The 27,622-nt window shown below is 47.1% G+C and overlaps 3 protein-coding genes, 1 non-coding gene and 2 pseudogenes across 5 annotated transcripts; 2 read left to right on the forward strand and 4 right to left on the reverse strand.

Moving 5' to 3' along the window:
- Positions 1 to 2,396: 2,396 nt before the first annotated feature.
- LOC125526014 (uncharacterized) lies at positions 2,397 to 3,016 on the reverse strand. The gene has a single exon (XM_048691037.2). It carries the CDS (start codon positions 2,916 to 2,918, stop codon positions 2,679 to 2,681), a length of 240 nt encoding a protein of 79 aa, XP_048546994.1. The 5' UTR covers positions 2,919 to 3,016; the 3' UTR covers positions 2,397 to 2,678.
- A 78-nt stretch (positions 3,017 to 3,094) lies between these two features.
- LOC147961747 (uncharacterized) lies at positions 3,095 to 4,817 on the forward strand (annotated as a pseudogene).
- A 13,467-nt stretch (positions 4,818 to 18,284) lies between these two features.
- On the reverse strand, positions 18,285 to 18,357 carry TRNAA-AGC (transfer RNA alanine (anticodon AGC)). Its single transcript has one exon. It is a non-coding gene; the product is annotated as a tRNA-Ala (tRNA).
- A 1,174-nt stretch (positions 18,358 to 19,531) lies between these two features.
- LOC147961748 (uncharacterized) lies at positions 19,532 to 20,990 on the reverse strand. Its single transcript, XM_087537050.1, has one exon. It carries the CDS (start codon positions 20,988 to 20,990, stop codon positions 20,001 to 20,003), a length of 990 nt encoding a protein of 329 aa, XP_087393176.1. The 3' UTR covers positions 19,532 to 20,000.
- Positions 20,991 to 21,870: 880 nt separating this feature from the next.
- On the reverse strand, positions 21,871 to 22,402 carry LOC125521518 (uncharacterized). Its single transcript, XM_048686572.1, has one exon. It carries the CDS (start codon positions 22,291 to 22,293, stop codon positions 22,051 to 22,053), a length of 243 nt encoding a protein of 80 aa, XP_048542529.1. The 5' UTR covers positions 22,294 to 22,402; the 3' UTR covers positions 21,871 to 22,050.
- A 744-nt stretch (positions 22,403 to 23,146) lies between these two features.
- LOC147961749 (uncharacterized) lies at positions 23,147 to 27,116 on the forward strand (annotated as a pseudogene). Its single transcript, XR_015611817.1, has 2 exons — positions 23,147 to 24,455; positions 24,529 to 27,116. The product of XR_015611817.1 is annotated as an uncharacterized LOC147961749 (transcript).
- The last annotated feature ends 506 nt before the right edge of the window (positions 27,117 to 27,622 follow it).

The raw sequence follows: 27,622 nt of genomic DNA on the forward strand, positions 1-27,622 counted from the left end.
GTAATGTGCTGAGGTGAGATGGGTTGAGCTGGTGACGAGTAGGGTTTCTCTGGGTGCTAACCTGACTCTAGTTTGTATTTTACTTAGGTCTTTTAGGTGTCTGCAGGTTTATTTTTGCATAGGTTGTGTGAAAATTTGTTCGTTCGAGTAGTTGTAGCATGCACTCACTAATAGCAGTTTTGAAAAGAGTGTACAACCAGCAATATATAGAGATTAGAGGCACATAGACTATCCAAGCATCTTAATGAAGAGAGAAAATGGCAGATATGAAATACCAGGCAAACATGTTCCTAAAGTTGTAAAATCCATTTACATGAGGTGTGGGTTTTGATGATTCTTAGCTTGATTTATTGAGTCCGTGAAGGTTGTGATCCATATCCATGCCAAAATTCAGTATCAAATAAAATTTTACTTGCGTGATATTTGGTACTGAAAGTTTGCATTGATGTGGAATATGGCCTTCCCGAGCACCATAAATTATTTTGGAGGTGATATTTGAAACATCTGCACCGAGTAATCATGGAATTTGCGACTTTAGACCATTTTTGCTGGATATGCTCTCTCGACAGGTTCGTCGACAGCAACTTAGCGTAGGTGTTGCTGGAGGAACGCAGTAAATCAAGGCCCACTTCCTGGGTTTGATACGGCCACCCATGCTATGGTCCTGCTGTTATTTCTGTTAGGCAAGAGTTCTAGTGTCTCAGCATTGCTCAGCTGTTCTACCTGGTCCAGCTTGAATTCCGGATGTGTACCCCAAATAGACCAGGTAGAAGTGTAGAACTAGAACAGCTGAGACACCAGATGCATGTAGGGTATTCAAGCATTATGATGCAGAGAGAATGGCAGATATGAAATACCAGTGAAGACACTCCTGAAAGTTGTAAAATTCATGAAAATGAGGTAGGTGTAAAATTCATGAAAATGAGATGTAGGTTTCGATGATCCTTGGCTGATTTAGCGTTCGGGAAGGTTGTGATCCATATTCATGCCAAAAGCCTTATCAAATAAAATGTTTACTTGTGAGGTACTGGTAGTGAAATTTTGCATTGAAGTAGATTGTAGAATATGGCCTCCCGAGGTACTACTATAAATTATTTTAGAAGTGATTATTAATGGGATTTTGAAGGGGAGCCTTGGCGCAGTGGTAAAGCTGCTGCCTTGTGACCATCAGGTCATGGGTTCAAGTCCTGGAAACAGCCTCTTACAGAAATGTAGGGAAAGGCTGCGTACAATAGACCCAAAATGGTCGGACCCTTCCCCAGACCCTGCGCAAGCAGGAGCTACATGCACTGGGGCTGCCCCCTTTTGATTATTAATGGGATTTTGCGACTTCAAATCATTTTTGTTGGATACGCTGTCGACAGATTTGTCCACAGGAGCATAGCTCAGGTGTTGCCTATAAATCATGGTAGGTCAGAAACCCAGTGAACGCCATGGCAATTTTGCATCCATGAATCAGTCCATGATCTCTGGTTCTGCCGTCTAATTCTGTTAGGCGAGAGTCCCAGTGTCACTTCTCAGCTGTTCTACCTGGTCCAGTTTGAATTCTGGATTGTCATAATCTGTACTCCAAAATAGATCTGTAGTGTTACAGCCTGGGTATCTTCTGAAATAATCTAGACTGGTATCTGCCCTACTAGCTTGTGCTTGCTCAGAATGTACCTAGCTAGACAGATACTCCATTCGTTCCAAAATAAGTGTCTCAACTTTAGTACACCTTTGGAGGGAGTAGTAAGTAAGCTTGTTCCACCTTTTGTTTGTGCATTACATGCAACATGACCCTGTAAAATGTTACACAGCACAGGTTCTAAACTGACTCTGCTTTGGAATTTATTTAGTTGTTTTAGATGTCAGGGCTCAGGTTTACTTGTGCATATGTTGTGCAGAATCTGTTCTTTTTTAGTAGTTGCAGCATGCACTCGCCAATAGCTATTCCAAGAAGACTTTGCTCACCAGTAATCTATAAAGGCATGTAGAGTGTTGTAACATTCCATGAAAGTGAAGTGTAGGTTTAGACGATTCTCAACTGATTTATCCCGCGCGGGATGGTTGTGTTGTGTTCTGTATCCATGCCAAAATTCAGTATCGAATAAATTGTTGGATTACTTGTGAGATATCTGGTACTGATATCTTGCATTGTTGTAGAATACCGCCTTCCTGGGTATCCTAAATGATTTTAGAGGTGATCTCTGAAACTTCTGCATCGAGCATTCATGGAATTTGACTTCAGATCATTTTCGCTCGATCGACAGGTTCATCCAGTGCAGCTTATCTCAGGTATTGCTGGAAAAACACAAATACATCATGGGAGATCAGATCAGAAAACCCAGTGAAGGCCATGGAAAGCTTCCGGCCAAGATGCAAACCATGATCTGTTCTGTTGTTTATTTCTGAAATAGATCCAGTGTTATCAGCCTATCAGCCTAGGTATTTTCTGAAATAGTCAATACATACAGGATGCAGTTTCAGATACACATGTTAAAACTAGTACATCACTCCGTTTTAAAAACAAAAAACTAGTACATCACAGGTAAACAGCTCTACAAACACTTGCACTTTACTACGAAGTGGAAGCAGCACTACAAACAGCAGATTGGAAAAAAGAAAAAGCCCATATGACGGAGCGGAGCAGGCGAAAGCGATGGGTTACTCTGCAGTCTGCGCCGTGGCGACCTCCATCAGCCGGCGAGGTGCTTCTTCTTGGCCTCGGCCTCGTCGGTGGCCTCCACCTGCTCCTTGGCCGCGCGCAGGTCCGCCTCCGCCGCCTCCTGCTCGCTCCTCGCCGTCGCCTTCCGCCACACGCCCACCACGCTGGCCTTCATGTGCTGCACCCACTCCTGCACGGAAGCGCCGAACCACGCCGCCCCTCTCGCCACCGCCGGCGGTGTCTCGCCCTCCTTCCTCCCGTCCCCCTCCATCTCACCGCCCGTGCACCGCTCGAGGTTCGCTAGCTAGCTTCTTGTGCCTGCGCTGTTACAATGAGAGGAAGAAGAGAGGAGAGGCAGAGGACAAGAGAAGAAGCGTGCGTGTACTCTACACTACATAGTCGCCGATGTGCTGTCCCGGTTGCAGGATCTAGACGCGCCACGTGGGCTCGGGAATATGCTCTGCTGGCGCTCTCTGAGGCCTCCACGTGGACATGCCGACCCAGGCGTGCTTAGGGGCGAAGCGAAGGACAGCGGCGGCGCACGCAGCACCCTTGCGCTGCGCCACGGCCGCGCGATCTGGAACCAGCGGCGAGGATTCGATGTTGGGAACGAGGCGGCGTGCACCACGCAGGCGCAGGCGTGTCGGCGCCCATCATCGATCGCCGGCTGCGTCAATTTCTCGCCTGGCCGGCCGGAGCACCGCGTGTATCATCCCGGCGCTACGCGGGTGAGCACACGTTCCTGCTCTCTCGTGTCGATCTTCCGAGCCGGTCGATCTGGTCCAGCACTGACGCGTTCGTTTGTTTCAGCTGACCCGCCGGCCGGAGCACCGGCGAGGATGCAGGAGAAGAGCGGGATCGAGCTGGACGACCCGCCCGGGGAGATCCTCGTCGACAAGATACTCGTGCTGCTGCCGCCCAAGGACGTCGGCCGCTCGTCGTGGCGCAGCACCACCTCCACGCAGTGGCGGAGCCAGAATTCGAGTATAAGGAGGGCCGAGTACATATATTGATCGAATCTTGTTGATAATTACTAGTTGCTTCTACTAAAATTATTGATCATTGGGGGGGGGGGAGAGGGGGGGGGGGGGGGGGGGGAGAGGGGGGGCAGGCCCCTGCTCGTCGCCCCTGCCTCCACGCCCGAGTTCATGCTCGATCACCACCGCCTCCAGCTGTCGCTGCCCATCGTCGAGGGAGAAGGACGCCGCCTCGGCGTCTTCCCTGGCCCCGTGGACAGCATGGCTTGCCAACGGCTCTGGCCCAAGCCGCCGGCCATGGCTTCCTCGTGGTCTCCCAGTGCCAGCTAGGGTCGAGGTACCACATATGCAACCGGGCCACCCGCCAGATTGCTCCCATGCCACAAACAGAATACAAGGCCAACAACGCCATACTCGGCCTCTACCGGCACGACGCAACCAGGGAATACAGGGTGCTCTGGTCCCCAGCCGGCTGCGGCAGGAATGATACCACGCTACATGTCCTCACAGTGGGAGACAACGATTGCAGGAACATCGGACTGTCGACGGCATCATCGCCTTCGCTACAACAGGCGGTGCTCGACGAGCTCGATGGATATAATTCACCAGTCCACCACCATGGCAACCTCCATTGGAAGCCCTGGCTGCCCACGTGTCGAGGTTGTTGCTTTTGACACAGCTACCGAGTCATCCTGGTTGATGCACAATGTGACAAATTCGCACAATTTGGACAAGTTGTTTGACTTGGAGGGGAAGCTTGCTCTCAGTAGTCATGATTGCCACTTGACATATATGGATGTCTGGGTGATGGAGGACTATGCGGCGGAAATATGGGGCCTAAAGTACCGGATTGATGTGTCATCAATACAGGCGTCACCACCACTTAATTTAGCTTCCCTCAACAAGGAAAATAAAAGGAAAAAGAAGATGGGAACCTATGTTGCTCCTACCATGAGATTTCTCAGTGGGCTGGTTATGGTCAACGAGCTTGAGCTAATGGCCAGGTTTAGTGATAAACATCTCTTACGTTGCAACATTGATCGCAAGTGGTTAGGAATGGAAAACATTGAGGGGCAATATCATATGGAGCTTACTCCGCATCGTTTCAAACAGAGCATTTTATCAATACCGACGAGTTGAGATGCAAGAATATAAGAACTATGTGAGTCAGGCTACAACAACATTAGAGTATCACCGGGTCTTTATGCTTGTTGTTCTTCGTGTCCAACATGAATCTGCTTTCTTCGGTCCAGTTAAATGATTTAGCTCTATGAAGTGTGGCCAATTTAAGACCAACCGATATATTTTCATGTGGTAACGCCTGAGATCACATGGAAAATCCTACCATTTTAGTGATGATGGCGTGGGTAAGGATTTAGGATTTGCCTAATCTTTTTCATGTGGTTCACACAATAAATGCAGAAACTTTCCCTTAATATTCTATGTGCATTTTCAATATTATAATTGGAGTTAACTTCATAATACATTTAAAACATATATAATCAATGTCACCTTTTAGTGAGACAAAAATTAAGGTTCTCCAATAACTTGGAGTGTAAACAAACAACATCATATAAGATGCAGAATGAAGCAATCTCCAAATGCTAGTGATATACATCCAATAGCTCTGCCTTTAGTCTCCTTTTTTTGGTGAAAGGCACATAACACTCCCAATTTCTACCTTAACATCATGATTAAATTTTTTTGTTTCATTCTCGTCCCCCCTGCTCGTCCCCCTGGCTCCGCCCCTGCCTCCACGCCCGAGTTCATGCTCGATCACCACCGCCTCCAGCCGTCGCTGCCCATCGTCGAGGGAGAAGGACGCCGCCTCGGTGTCTTCCCTGGCCCCGTGGACAGCATGGCTTGCCAACGGCTCTGGCCCAAGCTCCCGTTGGTCAATCTCCACGCCGCCGACCATGGCTTCCTCGTGGTCTCCCAGTGCCAGCTAGGTTCGAGGTACCACATATGCAACTGGGCCACCCGCCAGATTGCTCCCATGCCACAACCAGAATACAAGGCCAACAACGCCATACTCGGCCTCTACCGGCACGACGCAACCAGGGAATACAGGGTGCTCTGCTCCCCAGCCGGCTGCGGTAGGAATGATACCATGCTACATGTCCTCACAGTGGGAGACAACGATTGCAGGAACATCAGACTGTTGACGGCATCATCGCCTTCGCTACAACAGGCGGTGCTCGACGAGCTCGATGGATATAATTCACCAGTCCACCACCGTGGCAACCTCCACTGGAAGCCCTGGCTGCCCACGTGTCGAGGTTGTTGCTTTCGACACAGCTACCGAGTCATCCTGGTTGATGCGCAATGTGACAAATTCACACAATTTGGACAAGTTGTTTGACTTGGAGGGGAAGCTTGCTCTCAGTAGTCATGATTGCCACTTGACATATATGGATGTCTGGGTGATGGAGGACTATGCGGCGGAAATATGGGGCCTAAAGTACCGGATTGATGTGTCATCAATACAGGCGTCACCACCACTTAATTTAGCTTCCCTCAACAAGGAAAATAAAAGGAAAAAGAAGATGGGAACCTATGTTGCTCCTACCATGAGATTTCTCAGTGGGCTGGTTATGGTCAACGAGCTTGAGCTAATGGCCAGGTTTAGTGATAAACATCTCTTACGTTGCAACATTGATCGCAAGTGGTTAGGAATGGCAAACATTGAGGGGCAATATCATATGGAGCTTACTCCGCATCGTTTCAAACAGAGCATTTTACCAATACCGACGAGTTGAGATGCAAGAAGATAAGAACTATGTGAGTCAGGCTACAACAACATTAGAGTATCACTGGGTCTTTATGCTTGTTGTTCTTCGTGTCTAACATGAATCTGCTTTCTTCGGTCCAGTTAAATGCTTTAGCTCTATGAAGTGTGGCCAATTTAAGACCAACCGATATATTTTCATGTGGTAACGCCTGAGATCACATGGAAAATCCTACCATTTTAGTGATGATGGCGTCGGTAAGGATTTAGGATTTGCCTAATCTTTTTCATGTGGTTCACACAATAAATGCAGAAACTTTCCCTTAATATTCTATGTGCATTTTCAATATTATAATTGGAGTTAACTTCATAATACATTTAAAACATATATAATCAATGTCACCTTTTAGTGAGACAAAAATTAAGGTTCTCCAATAACTTGGAGTGTAAACAAACAACATCATATAAGATGCAGAATGAAGCAATCTCCAAATGCTAGTGATATACATCCAATAGCTCTGCCTTTAGTCTCCTTTTTTTGGTGAAAGGCACATAACACTCCCAATTTCTACCTTAACATCATGATTAAATTTTTTTGTTTCATTCTCGTCCCCCCTGCTCGTCCCCCCTGGCTCCGCCCCTGCCTCCATGCCCGAGTTCATGCTCGATCACCACCGCCTCCAGCCGTCGCTGCCCATCGTCGAGGGAGAAGGACGCCGCCTCGGCGTCTTCCCTGGCCCCGTGGACAGCATGGCTTGCCAACGGCTCTGGCCCAAGCTCCCGTTGGTCAATCTCCACGCCGCCGACCATGGCTTCCTCGTGGTCTCCCAGTGCCAGCTAGGTTCGAGGTACCACATATGCAACTGGGCCACCCGCCAGATTGCTCCCATGCCACAACCAGAATACAAGGCCAACAACGCCATACTCGGCCTCTACCGGCACGACGCAACCAGGGAATACAGGGTGCTCTGGTCCCCAGCCGGCTGCGGTAGGAATGATACCACGCTACATGTCCTCACAGTGGGAGACAACGATTGCAGGAACATCAGACTGTCGACGGCATCATCGCCTTCGCTACAACAGGCGGTGCTCGACGAGCTCGATGGATATAATTCACCAGTCCACCACCGTGGCAACCTCCACTGGAAGCCCTGGCTGCCCACGTGTCGAGGTTGTTGCTTTCGACACCGCTACCAAGTCATCCCGGTTGATGCGCAAGGCGATAAATTCGCACAATTTGGACAAGCTGGTTGACTTGGAGGGGAAGCCTGCTCTCAGTAGTCATGATAACCGCTTGACATATATGGATGTCTGGGTGTGGAGGATTATGTGGCGGAAATATGGGGCCTAAAGTACCGGATTGATGTGTCATCAATACAGGCGTCACCACCACTTAATTTAGCTTCCCTCAACAAGGAAAATAAAAGGAAAAAGAAGATGGGAACCTATGTTGCTCCAACCATGAGATTCCTCAGTGGGCTGGTTATGGTCAACGAGCGTGAGCTAATGGCCAGGTTTAGTGATAAACATGTCTTGCGGTGCAACATTGATCGCAAGTGGTTAGGAATCGCAAACACCGAGGGGCAATATCATATGGAGCTTACTCCGCACCGCTTCAAACATAGCATTTTACCAATACCGACGAGTTTGAGATGCAAGACGATAAGAACTATGTGAGTCATGCTACAACAACATTAGAGTATCATCGGGTCTTTATGCTTGTTGTTCTTCGTGTCCAACATGAATCTGCTTTCTTCGGTCCAGTTAAATGCTTTAGCTCTATGAAGTGTGGCCAATTTAAGACCAACCGATATATTTTCATGTGGTAACGCCTGAGATCACATGGAAAATCCTACAATTTTAGTGATGATGGCGTGGGTAAGGATTTAGGATTTGCCTAATCTTTTTCATGTGGTTCACACAATAAATGCAGAAACTTTCCCTTAATATTCTATGTGCATTTTCAATATTATAATTGGAGTTAACTTCATAATACATTTAAAACATATATAATCAATGTCACCTTTTAGTGAGACAAAAATTAAGGTTCTCCAATAACTTGGAGTGTAAACAAACAACATCATATAAGATGCAGAATGAAGCAATCTCCAAATGCTAGTGATATACATCCAATAGCTCTGCCTTTAGTCTCCTTTTTTTTGGGTGAAAGGCACATAACACTCCCAATTTCTACCTTAACATCATGATTAAAATTTTCAACATCATTGTAGAAATTGTGAGCTTCATATATGAGACTTGAATATCTACTCTCCACGTGGGAAAGTCATTTACTTTAAGTTATGGACTATGTCAAAAAAAGTTGACATCATCATTAATGTTCATAGCTGAAAAAAAACACTAACAAATTTTTAAAACACCATAATGAAAACACCATAATGAAAACATCAAACATCAAACACCATAATGAAAACACCATAATGAAAACACAATAAGATTAATTAAAGACATGCTTAATTATTATTCTAATCTACATCGCCGTTGGGCAAGAAATAAAATAGAACCTTATTTATTCATAGATGACACATGAAAAATAATCAATGTTGGTCAGAATATCACCGTGTGCCACTATAACATTTGCTAATTAAATCTCTAATCAAAACTTTTTGTTGGTTCCATTTTTATTAGAGAAACATAAAATCACATAATTATCAGCAAGAACATTAGCTAAATTAATAGCCATCATTAACATAAAGCAACAATATAGTGCAATACAATGTGTCACGAGACACAAGGATTCATAACCTGTTGTATGTATTTACCCTTCAATTTGACACATTAACACTAAAAATAACATTAAACATATGTGTCAAATTTGTCTGCAAAATTCTCAATGACATATAGTGAAAATGCCATTAGAATTAAAATCAATAAAATTGATAAAATTATCATCAACTTAATATTAAACTTGACTTTCAAAGTAAAAATGTCATTATATTAATCATCATAAAATTTTCCAAATTATAAATTTGGATATTCATATTTGTCAAATAAATGAAAACATGATCTTTAAAAAAAATAAACAAATCCCTAAACAAAATTTGTTGTTGAGGGAATTGACAATAGTTCCGTTACTTTGAGTCTTTATGCACATTTCAGCAGTGCATATCATAATAAAATGACACAAAATGCACCCACTAATAACTTTACTTTTGCTCAATAGGCATATCAGCCCTAAAATAAATTGTGCTCCATGGTGCGGTGCAGAAAACCGAGCCATGCAACCATCAACATTTTACTTGAGGTGGCCTTAGCCCATTGTAACGATCACATCATTAAGAAAAGTGCCATAAGAATGATGAAAGATCGTGGATGTCGCCTAGAGGGGGGGGGTGAATAGGCGCTTTAAAATAATTACGGTTTAGGCTTGAACAAATGCGGAATAAACCTAGCGATTAATTTGTCAAACACAAAACCTACAACAACTAGGCTCACCTATGTGCACAAACAACTTATACTAAGCAAGATAAGCAACTATGTGATAGCAAGATATATGACAAGAAACAATATGGCTATCACAAGGTAAGGCGCATAAGTAAAGAGCTCGGGTAAGAGATAACCGAGGCACACGGAGACGACGATGTATCCCGAAGTTCACACCCTTGCGGATGCTAATCTCCGTTTGGAGCGGTGTGGAGGCACAATGCTCCCCAAGAAGCCACTAGGGCCACCATAATCTTCTCACGCCCTCGCACAATGCAAGATGCCGTGATTCCACTAAGGGACCCTTGAGGGCGGTCACCGAACCCGTACAAATGGCAACCCTTGGGGGCGGTCACCGAACCCGTACACGTTGGCAACCCTTGGGGGCGGTCACCGGAACCCGTCAAATTTCTCGAGGAAATCTCCACAGCCTAATTGGAGACCCCGACGCTTGCCCGGAGCTTTGCACCACAATGATTGAGCTCCGAACACCACCAACCGTCTAGGCGCCAAGGCACCCAAGAGGAACAAGCTCTAGGGTGCCCAAACACCCAAGAGTAATAAGCTTCTCAAACTTCACTTCCACGTATCACCGTGGAGAACTCAAACCGATGCACCAAATGCAATGGCAAGGGCACACAGAGTGCCCAAGTCCTTCTCTCCCAAATCCCACCGAATCAACTAATGCTAGGGAGGAAAGTGAGAGGAAGAACAAAAGAAGAACACGAAGAACTCCAAGATCTAGATCCAAGGGGTTCCCCTCACTTAGAGGAGAAAGTGATTGGTGGATACGTGGATCTAGATCTCCTCTCTCTTTTCCCTCAAGAACTAGCAAGAATCATTGGAGGGATTGAGAGTTAGTAAGCTCGAAGAAGGTCAACAATGGGGGAAGAACACGAGCTAAAGAGATAAGGTTCAATGGGGAAGAAGACCCCCTTTTATAGGTGGGGAAAAATCCAACCGTTATGCTCACAGCCCGCATCGAGCGGTACTACCGCTCCAAGGAGCGGTACTAACGCTAGGGCGGTAGTAGCCCTTTGAAACGCAACAGCGAGGAGGCAAAAAAGCCAGAAGAACCATCGGAGCGGTAGTACCGCTTGACATCACGGTACTACCGCTAGGGGTAGCAGTACTACTGCTTGTGAGCGGTACTAAAAATTTACATTCGTGCCTACCACCGCTGGACTTGTGACGAGTTTTTGGTCCCGAGCGGAAGTAGCCATGGAAGTAGCCGTGGTAGTACTGCTCCAAGCGGTAGTACCGCGGTAGTACCGCTCCCAAGGGCGGTAGTAAACAATTACTTCCGCTCCTACCCGCGGTAGTACCGCTGCAGCCTTTTCAGAACACCAAAACTACCACAACTTCTGCAAACGGACTCCGAATTCGACGAAACCAAGTTTGTTGGAAAGCTAGCGACAAGGGCTAACACAATCTTGATAGAAATACCAATAATAATCAAATTAGAAAAGGCACAAAAGAAAATGGTGAGAACCCTTCCTCGGATAAGACCGGTAAAACCTCCAACACCGAAAACATCATAGAAGACGCATGCGAACTCCGTTTTCGATGAACTCAAACTTGTCATCAAGATGACCATAAGCTCTAAGACTCACAAAGAGAATCAAACAAGAACCAAGAAACATGATGCGAGGATGCAATGGTTTGAGCTCTCTACTAACGATACGATCAAGCTACCAACTTGAGAGCCCCCCTTGATAGTACGGCAAGCGATCCTATAACCCGGTCTCCTAACTACCACCATGAGACCGGTAAAATAGAAAACCTATCAAGGGCAAACCTTTGCCTTGCACATGGTCCACTTGAGCTAGATGATGACGATCTTGACTCCCTCAAGTTGGACCACCTTTCTTGATTGTGTTGGCTCGATGAAGACTAGATGATTGCTCCCTCATACTCCACTATGGGTGAGCCACTGTTCAGCACATCTTCACAAGTCCATTGACACCACAATGGATGGCAAGCTTCAAGCACTTGATCTCTTCGTGATGCTCCACTTGAACTTGCACACGACAATCTTGATGACGATCACCACTTGATGTCATCCTCTCCATGGGTTGACGGATATTTTCCTCTTGACGCAAGCCCATGAACACGTACCTAACCCCACAAAGAACTCTCACATAGACCATGGGTTAGTACACAAAGCACAATGGACAATGCTTACCATACCATGGGATCACTTGATCCCTCTCGGTACATCTTCTACGCTTTGTGAGTTGATCAACTTGATTCACTCTTGACTTAGTCTTGATCAACCTTGAATCTTTCCAACTCTCTTCATTTGGATGATGTCTTGAAGGTAAACATGAATGATCACACAATCTTCTTCTTCAAGACATGCTTGCAATAAGCTCAACACTCACATGACCAAACTTAGAATAATTCCTTAATAGCACCTAGGTCAACTCATAAACTCCTTGAAACCAACACATGGACTTCAAGAAATGCCTATGGACAAATCCTTCAAATATAACTCAAGGCAACCATTAGTCCATAGAGGTTGTCATTAATTACCAAAATCAAACATGGGGGCACCACATGTTCTTTCAAATGACAACTACATAAACTTTACACTCAAATAAGATATTAACAAAATTAAATGAGGGACTAACAAATGTGCTCAACATTAATTTCATTTCTCATTGTTACATTTCAACATTAGAATGGTACTAAAAAGGGATCATAAAAATGCCATTACCATTCATTGCTTATTAGTTTTCTAAGTAAAACTAATCGTTTGTTCCATTCTACTCAAAAAAATAAACCATAATTTACAACATTATATTCTAGCAATTTTCACTTTTATAACAGTGCAAAACCCTTTTTAGAATAATTATAATACTGAAAATGCACTGACCAAAAGGAAAAAAAGACTAGAACATGACCTTGGGACAATACTACGCACGACAATCCGTTAATAACTCAGCCCAGTAGAGAAAATCATCAAATGAAAACACGTTTTTCTGCGGGCTAAGACAACTTAGGCCATAGCCTACTACTTAGCCCGTTAAGCACTTGTAGCCCGAGATGAGCTCTGCACCGATCTCGACCGTCCAATTGAATCAACGGCCTGGATCAGGACGAGGCTGAATAAAACCAGCACCCGTGAAGAACCCTAGTGTCATTTCCCCCTTCCTCTCCCCGATTCATCTGGTCTTGCAGGGGAGAGCCGACCTCGGCGGCGGCCCAAGCTCGCCGGCCATGGCGGCGTGGTAGCTGCCCTCACCGAAGCAGCGTGTAGCGGACCGAGTCCCGCGCGCTCCTCCGGCAAGCATGGCTCTGACACCGCGCACATGGCATCCCATGCATCGGACGGGAGGTTCCTTTTGCCGATCATTTCACCAGCGGCTGCCGACGCAAAGCGTTAAGGCGGCGTTGATGAGCAAGGTTCGACCCTGATAGGGCAAGCATCCAGTACATCAACTGGGAGTCAGTTCTTCCCGCATGACGTCCCGAGAGACGGCGGCGTCACTGGCGTGAGGATCCCGAAGGAAACAAACGATGCGACATCATTAGGTGAGCCCCTTCACCTTTTCTCCTTTCATGTCAACTTTTGGGCTACAAAATTTTGGCGATTCGATTTATGGAATTTTACATTTGGGGATTTTTGATCTAGGATCAGGGGATTTTAGGAAATTTGTAATTCCCCTCCTACATGCTAAACATGACTTGATTATCACTTGAACTTTGAGGCCTAGTTGGCATACTACCGAAAGGCATTAGGAGGTGAGAAGACAAGATCATGGGGTGCACATAACAACATAAGATCTTAACTTCGGACCCATATTCAGTTAATTACTTGACCATGACCATTATCACATAAGAACATAATCATTAACACATTAACATAAACACTTTAGATCTTAAAGACAAATAATTAGGACCAGAACATGAGCAATTAGACCCTGAAATGAGTTATTAATAGTAAAACATGTTCTAATTGGGGTTCCAACCGAGATTAACCTTGCTCTAGATATCAATGTTATAAAAAACCCTTTAGGATTAACGTTACTTGATATTAATCTCATGATTAGAACACCTACATGAGTAGAAGCGTGAGAACTTACAGGAACTGGGTGAAATCCTATGCCTTCTCGATGGCATGTAGCCCATGGCTGCACCTTGGATCCTCCAGAACCGATGAGATGGCCGGGGAATAAGTACAACAACAATCCAGTAGCGCCACTCGCTTGACCCTCGTCGCATCCGTTGAAGATGCAACAGCTGGTCGGAGTAGACGTGCCGCCAGCACTACCCTAGTGGTGGATGGCGGTAGTAGACGGTCTCCGTCTCCTTTAGCACATCTTTAGGATCGGTTGTTAGAGAGAGGACGTGGCCTACTCATGTGAGATCGTTAGTTTCCAATAGGAGGAGTCCTTTTCCTTTTGTATTAGGTGCCAGGAGGCGGGAACGAGACCAAGTCGTTGGTTTGATGCCCCCCGATCAGGGCATGTACGTGGGAGATTTAGCTCCCCCTTATCTCTCAGTTTGTTACAACTAAAGATTAATTCCAACACAAGAGTCATAATAAGCACCACATCATGATGGCATAAATGCTATTGCGACCATCCAAAATAACATGTTGCAGTAGCAGTACCGATAGCAAGAGCTGAAAAATAAATTAAAAAAACATGACTCACATAGTTCTTATCTTCTTGCATCTTGCTCAACGGTATTGGTAAAATGCTATGTTTGAAGCAAAACAGAGTAAGATCCATATAATATTGCCCCTTAATGTTTGCCATTCCTAACAACTTGTCACCAATTTCGCAACACAAGACATGTTTATCACTAAACTAGTCCAGGATCCCATGCTCGTTGACCATAACCAGCTCACTGAGAAATCTCGGAGCAACATGGGTTCCCATCTTCTTTTGCCTTTTATTTTCCATCTTGGGGGAAGCTAAATTAAGTGTCATTGATGCCTGTATCGATGACACATCAATCCGGAGCTTCAGGTCCCATATTTCTGCCGCATAGTCTTCCATCACCGAGACATTCATATATGTCAAGCGCCTATCATGACTACTTAAAGCAAGCTTCCCCTCCAAGTCAAAAAACTTCTCCAAACCGTGTGAGTTTGTCGCATTGCGCATCAACTAGAACGACTCAGTAGTGGTGTCGAAAGCAACAATCTTGGCATGACACGTGGGCATCCAGGGCAACCAATGCAGGTTGCCACGGTGGTGGACCAGTTGATTATATGCGGTATATGGATCTCATGGCAGCGCAGCGAGTGTCGCATGTTGTAGTAAAGGTGTCGTCACCATGGACAGTTCAATGTCCCCGGACTCATTGTCTCCCACTGTGAGGACATGTAGCGTGATTTCATTCCTGAAGTATCCTGAGGACCAGAGCACCATGTATTCCCCGGTTGCATCGGTCGGTAAAGGCCAAGTATGGCGCTGTATAGCCGGAATTCAAGTTGCGGTTGGCGAGCAATCTGGTGGATGGCCAGGTTGCATATGTAGTACCTTGAGCCCAACTGGTAGTGGGAGACCACGAGGAAGCCATGGCCGGCAACGTGGACATCGACCAAAGGGAGCATGCGCCAGAGCTGTTGATAGGCCATGATGTGGACAGAGCCAGAGAGGACGCCGAGGTGCCCTCCTTCTCCCTCGATGATAGCCAGTGATGGTTGGAGGCGGTGGTGATCGAGCATGAACTCGGACGTGGAGGTGGCACTGCGCCACGATGAGCGGATGGCGCGGCAGCGGCCGGTGTCCTTGAGCGGCAGCAGCACACGTATCTTATCTTGTCCACGAGGATCTCCTCGGGGAGGTTGTCCAGCTCGGTCTAGCTCTTCTTCTGCGTCTTCGCTCGTGCTCCAGCCAGCGGGTCGGCTAAAACAAACGAAGGCGTCAGTGACCCGCCTGGAGCACCGGCAAGGATGCAGAAGAAGAGCGCGACCGAGCTGGACAACCTGCCCGAGGAGATCCTCGTCAAGAAGATACTCGGGTTGATGCCTCCCAAGGACATCGGCCGCTGCCGCGCCGTCAGCAGTCGTGGCGCAGATCCACCTCTATGCTCGAGTTCATGCTCGATCACCACCGCTGCTAGCCATCGTTGCCCATCATTGGGGGAGAGGACGCCGCCTCGGATTCTTCCGTGGTCCCGTGGATAGCATGACATGTCAACGGCTTTGGCCAAAGCTCCTATTGGAAATCTCCACGCTGGCGGCCATGGCTTCCTCGTGGTCTCCCAGTGCCAGCCAGGGTCGAGGTACTACATATGCAACTCGGCCACCCGCCGGATTGCTCCCATGCCACAACCTGAATACCGGCCCAACAACGTCATACTTGGCCTCTACCGGCACGATGCAACCAGGGAATACAGGGTGCTCTGGTCCTCAGCCGGCTACAACAGGAATGATAACATGATCGCCTTCGCTACAAAAGGCGGTACTCGACGCGCTCAATCGATATATTCATCAGTCCACCACCGTGGCAACCTCCACTGGAAGCCCTGGTTTCCCACGTGTCGTGTCGAGGTTGTTGCTTTAAACACCGCTACCAAGTCATCCCGGTTGATGCGCAAGGCGATAAATTCGCACAATTTGGACAAGCTGGTTGACTTGGAGGGGAAGCCTGCTCTCAGTAGTCATGATAACCGCTTGACATATATGGATGTCTGGGTGTGGAGGATTATGTGGCGGAAATATGGGACCTGAAGTACCGGATTGATGTGTCATCAATAAGGCATCACGGCCACTTAATTTAGCTTCCCTCAGCAAGGAAAATAAAAGGAAAAAGAAGATGGGAACCTATGTTGCTCCAACCATGAGATTTCTCAGTGGGCTGGTTATGGTCAACGAGCGTGAGCTAATGGCCAGGTTTAGTGATAAACATCTCTTGCGGTGCAACATTGATCGCAAGTGGTTAGGAATGGCAAACACCGAGGGGCAATATCATATGGAGCTTACTCCGCATCGCTTCAAACAGAGCATTTTACCAATACCGACGAGTTTGAGATGCAAGAAGATAAGAACTATGCGAATCATGCTACAACAACATTAGAGTATCACCGGGTCTTTATGCTTGTTGTTCTTCGTGTCCAACATGAATCTGCTTTCTTCGGTCCAGTTAGATGCTTTAGCTCTATGAAGTGTGGCCAATTTAAGACCAACCGATATATTTTTAAGTGGTAACGTCTGAGATAACATGGAAAATCCTACCATTTTAGTGATGATAGCATGGATAAGGATTTACGATTTGCCTAATCTTTTTCATGTGGTTCACACAGTAAATGGAGAAACTTTCCCTTATTATTCTCAGGGCATTTAATCGTGGTTTGGCTTGACGCAAAAGATCATGCCTGCAGTTCAAAATTGAACTTAGTTTTGGGAATATATCACAGTGCAGGCTGGTATTCAAGTAGCACTGAGTATTCACAAGCTATTGTGCATATTGATAGAATTGGTATCTGCCAGGAAAGAGGGCATTGTTTCAGTCCCTTTCTCTTGTGTGCCCTTCCACCTTTTCTCATGGTTTTCCAAAAAATAATGTCATACATACTGGTTGCACGATTCTGCATTCGAATGCAGTTCATTGACAAAAATGGTTGACTTGTTCGATTAATCACAAATATGTGGTTATTTGTAGCTGGAGGAAACAATTATATATGGTTCCACATGTTCTGACAGACATGGCCCTCAAAGTAGATGAACGCGATCCTGTGAAAAATCTAGTGGAAATTCGCTGACATGCATATGGTCTGATTGAGGATTGGAGTAGTTTGAATGACATAGAATTGTATAGTGGCATTTGAAATCATGATTTGGCCTGGAATACCGAATGCAAAGCATAAATAAAATTCAGGCTATCACAGTAATTATTTTCAGTTTCAGCATCACTGTCTTACTTTCACATCGAGCACCACTACACCAATGCCTATTTGATTTGGTTTGGAATTCTCTTCATTTCTTTTGCTGACGGTTTTCTAGCAAGCAACGCTTGTGATACACCGTCAGGTTAGGCGAGACTTCCAGTCTCATCTCATTGCTCAGCTGTTCTTCTACCTGATCCAGTTTGAATTCCGGATGTCAATATCTGTACCTCAAATAAATCTAGTGTTAAGCCTTACTAGCTAGCTTGTGCTTACTCAGAATGTACTCCCTCCGTTTCTAAATATTTGTCTTTTTAGATATTTCAAATAGACTATCACATACGGATGTATATAAACATATTTTAGAGTGTAGATCCACTCATTCAAATAGACTATCACATACGGATGTATATAAACATATTTTAGAGTGTAGATCCACTCATTTTGCTTCGTATGTAGTCATTTTGTTGAAATGTCTACAAAACAAATATTTAGAAACGGTGGGAGTACCTAGCTAGACAGATAGTAAGTGCCTTGTTCCATCTCATGTCGTTTAAAACCAACAGGAAGCATCTGATCCAGGTTTTTGATTTTTGCGATGGCATGATGAAGTGAGCTCTCTTTTACCCCGATTGATAAAACTAATTGGAGAAGTGGGGTATCGATCCCCATACCTCTCGCATGCTAAGCGAGCGCTCTACCATCTGAGCTACATCCCCAAGGTTTAGTACTTTCGAAACATAACACTATATATAATATATATAAAGGTAAATACAAATTTCAGAGATTTATTTCTGCACGGACTCGCAAAACAGAGTTCCTGCTGATATGTTCAGTCCAGTCTCTAAAACTGAATCCTGTTTGGTTCATTCCATAAGGAACGAAAGCAAGCCATGTATGATCGTTGTCAGGATTACTTCTGCAGATGTTATTCTTTCGAGTAGTTGCAGCATGTACTCACCAATAGCTGCTACAAAGAGTTTATGTACTCATCACCAGTAATCTATATAGGTAGATAGAGTATACAATCATCCTGATGACGAGAGAAAATGAAAGATATGAAATATAGAGGTGAAGATGCTCCTATAGTTGTAAATTCCATGAAAATGAAGTGTAGCCAAATTTTAGAATTAAATACTCCCTCTGTCCCTAAATATAAGACGTTTTTGCGGTCCAATTTGAACTGCAAAAACGTCTTAGATTTTGGGACAGAGGTAGTACAATGTTACTTTTGAGATATTTGGTACTGAAATCTTGCATTGATGTAGAATATGGCCTTCCCTGGTATTGTAAATGATTTTAGAGGTGATCTCTGAAACTTGTGCATTGAATATTCACGGAATTTTTGACTTGAGACCATCTTCGGTGGATTGCCCTCGACGGGTTCGTCTAATGTAACTTATCTCAGTTATTGCTGGGAAACACAAATACACAATAAATCATGAGAGTTCTGTTAGGCCAGAGTTCCAGTGTCTGCATTGCTCAGCTGTTCTACCTGGTCCACGTTGAATTCCTGATTGTTATGATGTGTACACCCACCAACCTCTAGGCAGCATTACATACAAAACAAGTAGCCACGGCATTGTGAACTTGTGAGTATCATACATCACAGCTGTAAACTAAGAGCATTATTAATAGAACCCCTAAACCCTCAAACCCTTATAGCAGTTTTAAGGGTTGAGAAGTGCCACCTTTTGACACTTTTAAGGGTTGAAAAACAGGGGCAAAGACTAAAACCCTCAAACCCAACCTTTAAACTGCTTTAAGGGTTGGATTTGAGAGTTCTAGTCTTTGCCTCAACCCTAACCTTTAAATCTATCATTTCACATATCACACATTTCATCATATGACATATCACAAATTCCATCACATTTGACATAAAACAATAATCATTCTAGTTATTATTACAACACCGAATAAAACAATAATCATTCAAATTATTACAACAATGTTTGAGCAAATTACACTAATTGTTCGAATCAAATAGGACATAGAAAAGTAATACAAAGATACATCATGGGCCAATGCGCCGCCCATCCAACTGCCAGTGGTGCTCTATTAGATCATCCCGGAGCCGACCATGAGTGGTTGCATCCTCAATCTCACGATGTGCTTGAAAAAAAGCGTGTATGCGAGAAGGGTTTCTTTCCGGTTGCACACGGGTACCAACATTGTCATAGAAACAAGGGAGGTTTAACCCTCTTTCATCCTCTAGGATCATGTTGTGTAGAATCACACAACATTTCATGATGTTCATCAAGGTTTTTTTGTCCCAAAATCGAGCTGGACCACGAACTATGGCAAACCTTGCTTGCAAAACACCGAAAGCTCTCTCAATATCCTTGCAGGCTGCCTCTTGTGCCTAGGTGAAATGAGCCTCTTTTCTTGTTAAGGGCACCCCATTTTTCTCCTTGATGGACTTCACAAGAGTTGCCCATTCGGGATAGATGCCATCGGTGAGATAGTATCCCATTGAGTACTCATTGTCCATGATTTTGTAGTTGCAAGCTGGAGCATCCCCAGAAATTAATCTTTTGAACAAAGGAGATCTATTGAGGATATTGATATCATTGAGTGTTCCCGGCAACCCAAAGAATGCATGCCAAATCCATGTGTCCTGAGATGCTACGGCCTCAAGCACAATGGTAGCATAACGAATTTTACCGCAATACATTCCGTGCCATGCCTTTGGGCAATTTTTCCACCTCCAATGCATGCAGTCAAGACTACCTAGCATCCCCGGCCATCCCCTTTTTTCATTCAATTCCATTAATCTCTTTGTATCTTCCTCGTTTGGTGCCCGAAGATACTGCTCACCGTACAACCGAATGACCAACTTGGCAAACCTACGGACTAACTCCGTGGTTGTATCTTGCCCAATGCGAAGATACTCGTCGATATAATCCACGGGTATGCCATAAGCGAGTACCCGCATTGCCGCCGATATCTTTTGATATGCACTAAACCCCATGATACCGGCGGCGGATCTACGACGTTTAAAGTAATAGGAGGCGGCCTCACAATCGGTGACAATCTTCACAAACAAACTATGCCGCATTCGGTACCTTCTGCAGAAGAGACGAGGAGGGTATGTAGGTACCTCCGCGAAGTAGTCTTCCATCAAATGCTCGTGTCCGAGAGCGCGGTTCCGGTAGATGGTGACTCGCCCCATCTTCGACCCTCTCCTCTGATCCATCAGCTTCACGCGGTTTTCAAAGGATTTCACGTCGATGAGGAGGCTCATCATCTCGACGTCGTCGTCTTGCAACAACTCGTCGATGTCCGAATCGTCGGATGACGACCAACCCGACGAATCGGACAACGAGTCCATGTCGTTGTTGTTCACCTCCATCTACACAATACAACAAACAATAAATTGTGAGTGCCAACAATGAATCAAAAAGGAAAAAAGTAAAACAAAAAGAAAGAAAAGGAAGCATACCTGCGGGGAGCTCGGGGCGGCGGCGCGGCTGCCTCTGGCCCGCCTGGCCTCTGGCGCGGCGGCTCGAGGAGGCCTGAGGCCGGCCTGCCTCTGGCCGCTGGGGGCCGGGAGGTAGCTGGGAGGCGGGAGGCGGCTGGGGGCGGGGGGCGGGGCCCGACGGCTGAGGCGGGCGGGCGGGGGGCGGGGCGCGGCGGGGCGGGAGGCGGCGGGGCGGGAGGCCGGGGGGCGGGGCGCGGGGCGGGGCGGGAGGCGGCGGGAACGGCGGATCCGGTGGCGGGGAGTGTGGCGCAGGGGCGGGACAGCGGCGGCGTCGAGGGGAGGCGGGGGGCCGGCCGGATTGGCAGCGGGTGACGGCCGGCGGCTTGGGAGGGAGGAAGCGGGAGGTTGGGGACAGGAAACTTCCCTCCCGCGCGACGGAGGAAGGAAGTGCGGGCTTGTGTCGAGCGCCCCCCTTCAACCCTCACTTCTACGGTTTGAAATTGGGTTTAAGAATTGGATCTTTACTTTTTTTTGAGGGTTTAGGGGTTCTAGTCTTTGCTTTTTTTTGTTGCAACCTGCAAAAAAGCGATTATTTTTGAGGGTTTAGGGGTACTACTAGTAATACTCTAACATGGTTGCTCAGGCTAGGCTGCTGACTCGAGAATTTCAGACCGGCTGCCGTCTGTTTTTAACGCTTCTGGTAGCAATTTCAGTTAATTTTGACTGAACGTGCATAACATCCATTATTTGCCTGTTGACATTGGTCTGGATCATCAATACGTACATGAAGCTTCAGATACGCGTGCAAAACTAGTCACAAACCACACTTCCTGACATCGTGTAACAAAGTTCAGATGTATTTTGTTACAAAGTTCAGATGCATTTTATTACAAACCACGTCGTAAGGCTAGAAGTCAAGAACCTAACCCAAATGAAATCCATACAACCCATCAATCTCGCACAGTCACGCCGTGGTGAGTGGTGACCTGGATCAGCCGGCGAGGTGCTTCTTCTTGGCCTCGGCCTCGTCGGTGGCCTCCACCTGCGCCTTGGCCGCGCGCAGGTCCGCCTGCGCCGCCTCCTCCTCGCTCCCCGCCATCGCCTGCTGCACCGCGCCGACCACGCCGGCCTTGGCGTACTGCAGCCCCTCCTGCACGGACACGCCCAACCACGCCGCGCCCCTCTGCGCTGCCGCCGCCGGCGTCTCGCCCTCCTTCCTCCCGTCGGCCTCCATCACCCCGCCCGTGGCTCGAGTACCTGCGCTGCTGTGCCTACGCTAGAAAAGAGAGAAGAATCGAAGCAAGAGAACAGAGAGGAGAGAAAAGGCAGAGGACGAGAGAAGAAGCGTGTGCGCACACGGCACTATATCGACCGGTAGCAGCATCTAGACGCGGCACGTGGGCTTGGGAATATGCTCTGCTGGCGCTCTCCGAGGCCTCCACGTGGCCAGTTGTCGCACGGCTGCTTCCGGTTCGGGGCTGTTAGGGCATGCACAATAGTTGATAAGACAGTCTTATTTTAAGTATTGCATGTAATTTAAAAATGACAAAAATATGTCTATAATGAGTTATATCTTGGCCTTATCTTCAATAACTAGAAATTTCTTAAAACATGGTGAGACAAATTGTGCTAAGAGATCATCTCTTGTCTTATCTTAAATAAAAGAAGACAAATCTTTTCTTATAAGTTCTCTCTCCTCCACATCATTATTTATCCTATGTGACACTGTTAAGATAGCACCATTATACATGCCCTTAGGAATCTAATAGTATTAGTATTAGGCTAATTAGATGATTAACAGATTCCTTAGAATATTCTAACCGGTGGTTAGAATCTTGACGTTGTCCAGACGCAGTATATAGCGAACCGTTGTCGTGTCTTTCCAAACCGTGACTGCATCTTTTCTAAATGATGCGACACCTTTTGTAATCGACACTGTAAACATCCGTTCAGGACATATAAAAGCCTGGATGAATCAATCAATAAAGATCACTCCATTCACTTCAATCTTTTTTGTTTTTCTTCATGTTATCAGCACTGCTCAAACCAGAGAATAGGCTACAGGAGAGAAAGAAAGGTGAGAAGAGATGGATTCTCTACCGGACCTTGCTTCCGCTTTCGCTGGATTGTGGCCAGGGAACACCGAGGCTTCTGTTTTCCTCACTAGACTTCTGGTCTTGCTCGTCGCCAGAACTTCGGTCACCGCCATCAGCGTCGCCTGAACAGGAATGGCGTCCCCCGCCGCCGCAATGCACCATACCATGCTCCTCTTCGTCACTACGGCCCTGGTGATGGCCTCCTTCGCCGCCACGCCCATCGCCAGCGCCTTCAATGTGGTCACCGTCGGGTGCACCGCAGCAACTCCCCTGGAGCGCCAGGACCGAGTACGAGGGCGGATGCACCCATGGAAGACGTCCTGGTCATGCCCCAAGAACCAAACGCTGTCGACGAACAGGTTGCTGCAGGGGTCGGGATCGAGTACGAGGATGAGGCCTCTGCCTCCAACATCACCACGGATGCCGCCGAACTGCCGCCTCCTCCGCCGGTGTACGCACCCATGGAGTGGATGCTTGCCGGACCAAGCACCGGATGGCTCTTCGATGACCCAGATCGCTACTTCTCCGACGAGGCACTCGTGGCGCCGCCTCCGCTGATGTACTCTTGCCTAGGTTTTGGGTACGGGTCGGGTCTCCCGTCCCCGACGCCATCTGACGAGGACCCAGAGCACTTCAACCCGCCGGGCTTCGATCCACTGCCGGAGTTCTCCTCGCTGCCTGCTGCAGTCCCTCTGGGCGCACTCAAGCCCAGGCTCGTCATCAACCTCCCGCCGAAGGTGAAGACAAAGGAGATCGAGGCGATTGCGTCGACGCCTGCTCTCCCAGCGCACCGCGACCTCAACCTCCCGACGCTGGAAGTGGAGGAGGAGCACCAGGAAGCAGCGCAGCCGTCCGCACTCCCAACGCCCTCGCCGGAAGCCCGTGTGCTCCCCCGCCGCTCCGCATCAGCCATGGCTGTCCGCCCCGCTGGAACCCGCGCCGGCACTTGGTCGACCGAGGCACTCGACCTCATCGGCCGAGTCGCGAATCTCCGCCCCCACGAGGCCGCCCCAACTCCCCTCCTCCTCTGCGGAGGACGCCGGCGTACGCAGATGAGCCGTGCGGTGCGCTATGGCTGCACGATCTGAAGCGAGGGGCTAGGATACGACGAAGGGAACGAAGGGTCGCGCACCACGCAGATGTTGTGGTCACTCCCTATCCATCGTCGGCCGCGTCAGTATACCGTTGAATTGAATGGAGCCCAGATAGCTTTCCAAAGCAGGCTGCTGCATATCTTGCCTGGATCTCAATCTTGCCGGACCGGAGCACCGCCGTCCTCTCGTGTCCATCTTCCAAGCTGGTCGGTCTCTTGTACCTCTGTTGTGTTACTTCTTTTTTCCATTCTTGGGCACTGAAGTCATCGTTTGTTTCAGCTGACCCGCCGGCCAGAGCACCGACGATGATGCATGGGGAGGGCAGGACCGAGCTAGGCGACCTGCCCGAGGAGACCCTCGTCAGCTAGATACTCGTGTTGCTGCCGTGCAAGGATGTCGGCTAGGGTTCGGGCACTACATATGCAACGCGGCCATCCGCCATGTGTTTGGTTGCCCGCATATATGTGGGATGTCTTTGTCTCTTTGGGTGCATCTGCTTTTTGAGCCGCACAAAACTTAAATCACCCCTAGGCCTGTATGTGAGGGAACGGCTGAATCGGCCATTTTTTGGCTAGTCAGGCTCGCTTTGGCCACGTGTGCGGTGTGCCATCGCCTGCACACATCGGGAAGCGTGGGAGTCGAGCGGACTGCCCATAACTTCCTTCCCTCTCTCGAGTCACCTCCCACGGCCATTCATACCCCTCTCTCTCTCTCTCTCTCCCCCTGCCCCTTCTTGCTCTCCTCCATGGCACGCACACAGTCGCGTCGCCCCCACCCCTATCATCGTCGGAGCAACCCAATCCAAGACCAGTGGGTGGCCAGCCTCTACCACAGTGGCATTGACCTCTGGCGGCCATTCTAGCGTCGCCCCCCTTCTGCTCCAGGTTATGTGCTCTGTCTAATGCGCCATCACTCGTCCGACTTCGCCTCCATATCCAGACCTAGTCATTGTAGGTTCGACTACGAGGGTGATGACATCCCCGTCGTCTGTTGTGACGGCGACAACCTTGGCCGGAAGGTTTTTTTACCCCCACTTGAAGGTTTTCTCCGGTGCAAGGCGTCGGGAGCGCGGCAGACGCAAGGATAGCGGCACTGTCTTCATCTACCCCGCATGTGATGAGGAGCACTGGGATAGGGCGGCAGCCCTCGGATTGGCCGACTCATCTTCTTCTGCCGCCCTGTTCCCGCCAGGGTTTGTTCATCGGCCGACGCATGCTCCAACGACACCCGCTCTGGTATGTGCATTTTGTTTTCCGTCCTCATAGTTGTAGTTAAGGTTTTTTGCTTACTGCATACTAGGTAGGATTGGATTGGATCCGACTCGATTCAATTTCATTCCAATCAATTCGAACTAAATCGATTGAGGTTAGTGTTGTTTTTGTTACAATGACAGTAGATTGATGCTATTATGGGGGTCTTTTTGCTAGATTGGGGGTTCTTAATGGTATATTGGTTCTAGATTGGGTGTTCTTGATGCTATATTGGTGCTATTATGTGTTGTTCTTGGTTTATTGACAGTGTTAGATTGATGTTGTTAGTAGTTAGGGTTTGTGCATGATCAATGTATGTGCTTGTTGCATGATCATAAGAAGAAGATAATGCATGTGCATGCTCAAAATAATAGTAGGACAAATGTGCATGCTGCCAAATAGGAGTAGGCAATTTTGGGCATTACTGATCAGTGGCATTTGCAGATGGGCAGTGCTATGTTCAAGGGTAGTTAAACATAACGCTGCCCATGTGCAAATGCCATTGATCAGTGGAACTTTCAAACGACCAGTGCTATGATTCAAACATAGCACCACCCAAGTGCAAATGGCACTGATCAATGGTAGTTGCCAAAGACCAGTGCAATGTTACAATCATAGCACTGCCCAAGTGCAACTTCCACTAATCAGTGGCGGTTTCTAATGATTAGTGGAATGATTTGACCATGCCCTATCAGTACTAACACACGTCCTCATACCTGAGAAGGTGGTGAAGGAGTGGGACACTGCCAGTAAAGGAGCGCGGGTGGTGGCTGCTTATATCTGTCGTGTGATATTAATTAGGTAGTGTTGTTCTTATGTGATACCTGCTGTGAAGTGCTGCACTTGGTTGGTAAGGCCACCATGTTTGAAAGGGGTGAGAAGAACAGATACGTGCACACAACCAAACAACAGTGGTTTGCATCTGCTCACCCCCGAAGAACAGATGCAGGCAACCAAAGAACTAGCCCTAATATGGGCACTGATGCAATGCGGGCAACCAAACATTGTGCATATGTTCTTTTTAGCCAGTTTTTCTTCAACGAGGCACAATTGGGACAAGCATGCAATGCAGGTAAATCGATGTGAGCAATCAAACACACCCCAGATTGCTCCCCTGCCGCAGCCTGAATACTGGCCAAACAACATTATACTTACCTCTACCGGCACGATGCAACCGGGAAATACAGGGTGATCTGGTCCTCAGGGTGCCACATGAATGAAACCACTTTATATATCCTCACAGTGGGAGAAAACGATTCCAGAACATTGGTCTGTCGACAGTGTTGTCACCTTCACTACAACAGGCGGTACATGACGCGCTGCTACGAGGTCCCTATACTGCATATAATCCACCAGCCCACCACCATGACAACTTGCATTGGGTGCCCTGGATGCCCATGTGTCATGCCGATATTGTTGCTTTTGGCACAACTACCGAGTCATTCCGGTTGATGCGCAATGCGACAAATTCACCAATATGAATAAGTTGTTTGACTTAGAGGGGAAGCTCACTTTTCAGTAGTTATTATATACACTTGACATATATGGATGTATGGGTGATGGAGGACTATGCTCGGAAATATGGGACTTCAATTATCGGATTGACGTGTCATCAATACAGGCATCATGACCATTTAATTTAGCTTCCCTAAAGAAGGAAAAAAATGGAAAAGAAGATGCGAACCCATGTTGCTCCAACCATGAGATTTCTCAATGGGCTGGTTATGGTAAATGAGTGTGACCTGCTGACCAGGTTTAATAAACACCTCTTGAGTTGCAACATTGATGGCGAGTGGTTGGGAATGGCAAACATTGAGGAACAATATTATATTGAGTTTACTCCGCATCGCTTCAAACAAAGCATTTTACCAATACCGTCAAGCAAGATGCAAGAAGGTAAGAACTATGTGTGTCATGCTTTTTTGTCTTGGCTCTTCTTATCGATACTGCTACTACAAGTTATTTTGGATGGTCGCATGGTCGCAGTACCACTTACGCTATCATGATGCGGTGCTTATTATGAGTCGAGAACATTGTTGTAATGCTCTGAATTATGTAGTGTCAGAGCTGTTATAACATTCTAATTTCATGCCGAAGCCCAAATATTTGTTCAGTTTGTGCCG

The sequence above is a fragment of the Triticum urartu genome, chromosome 7A (assembly GCF_056163025.1).
Source record: "Triticum urartu cultivar PI428250 chromosome 7A, HENAU_Tu73, whole genome shotgun sequence".
NCBI lineage: Eukaryota > Viridiplantae > Streptophyta > Magnoliopsida > Poales > Poaceae > Triticum > Triticum urartu.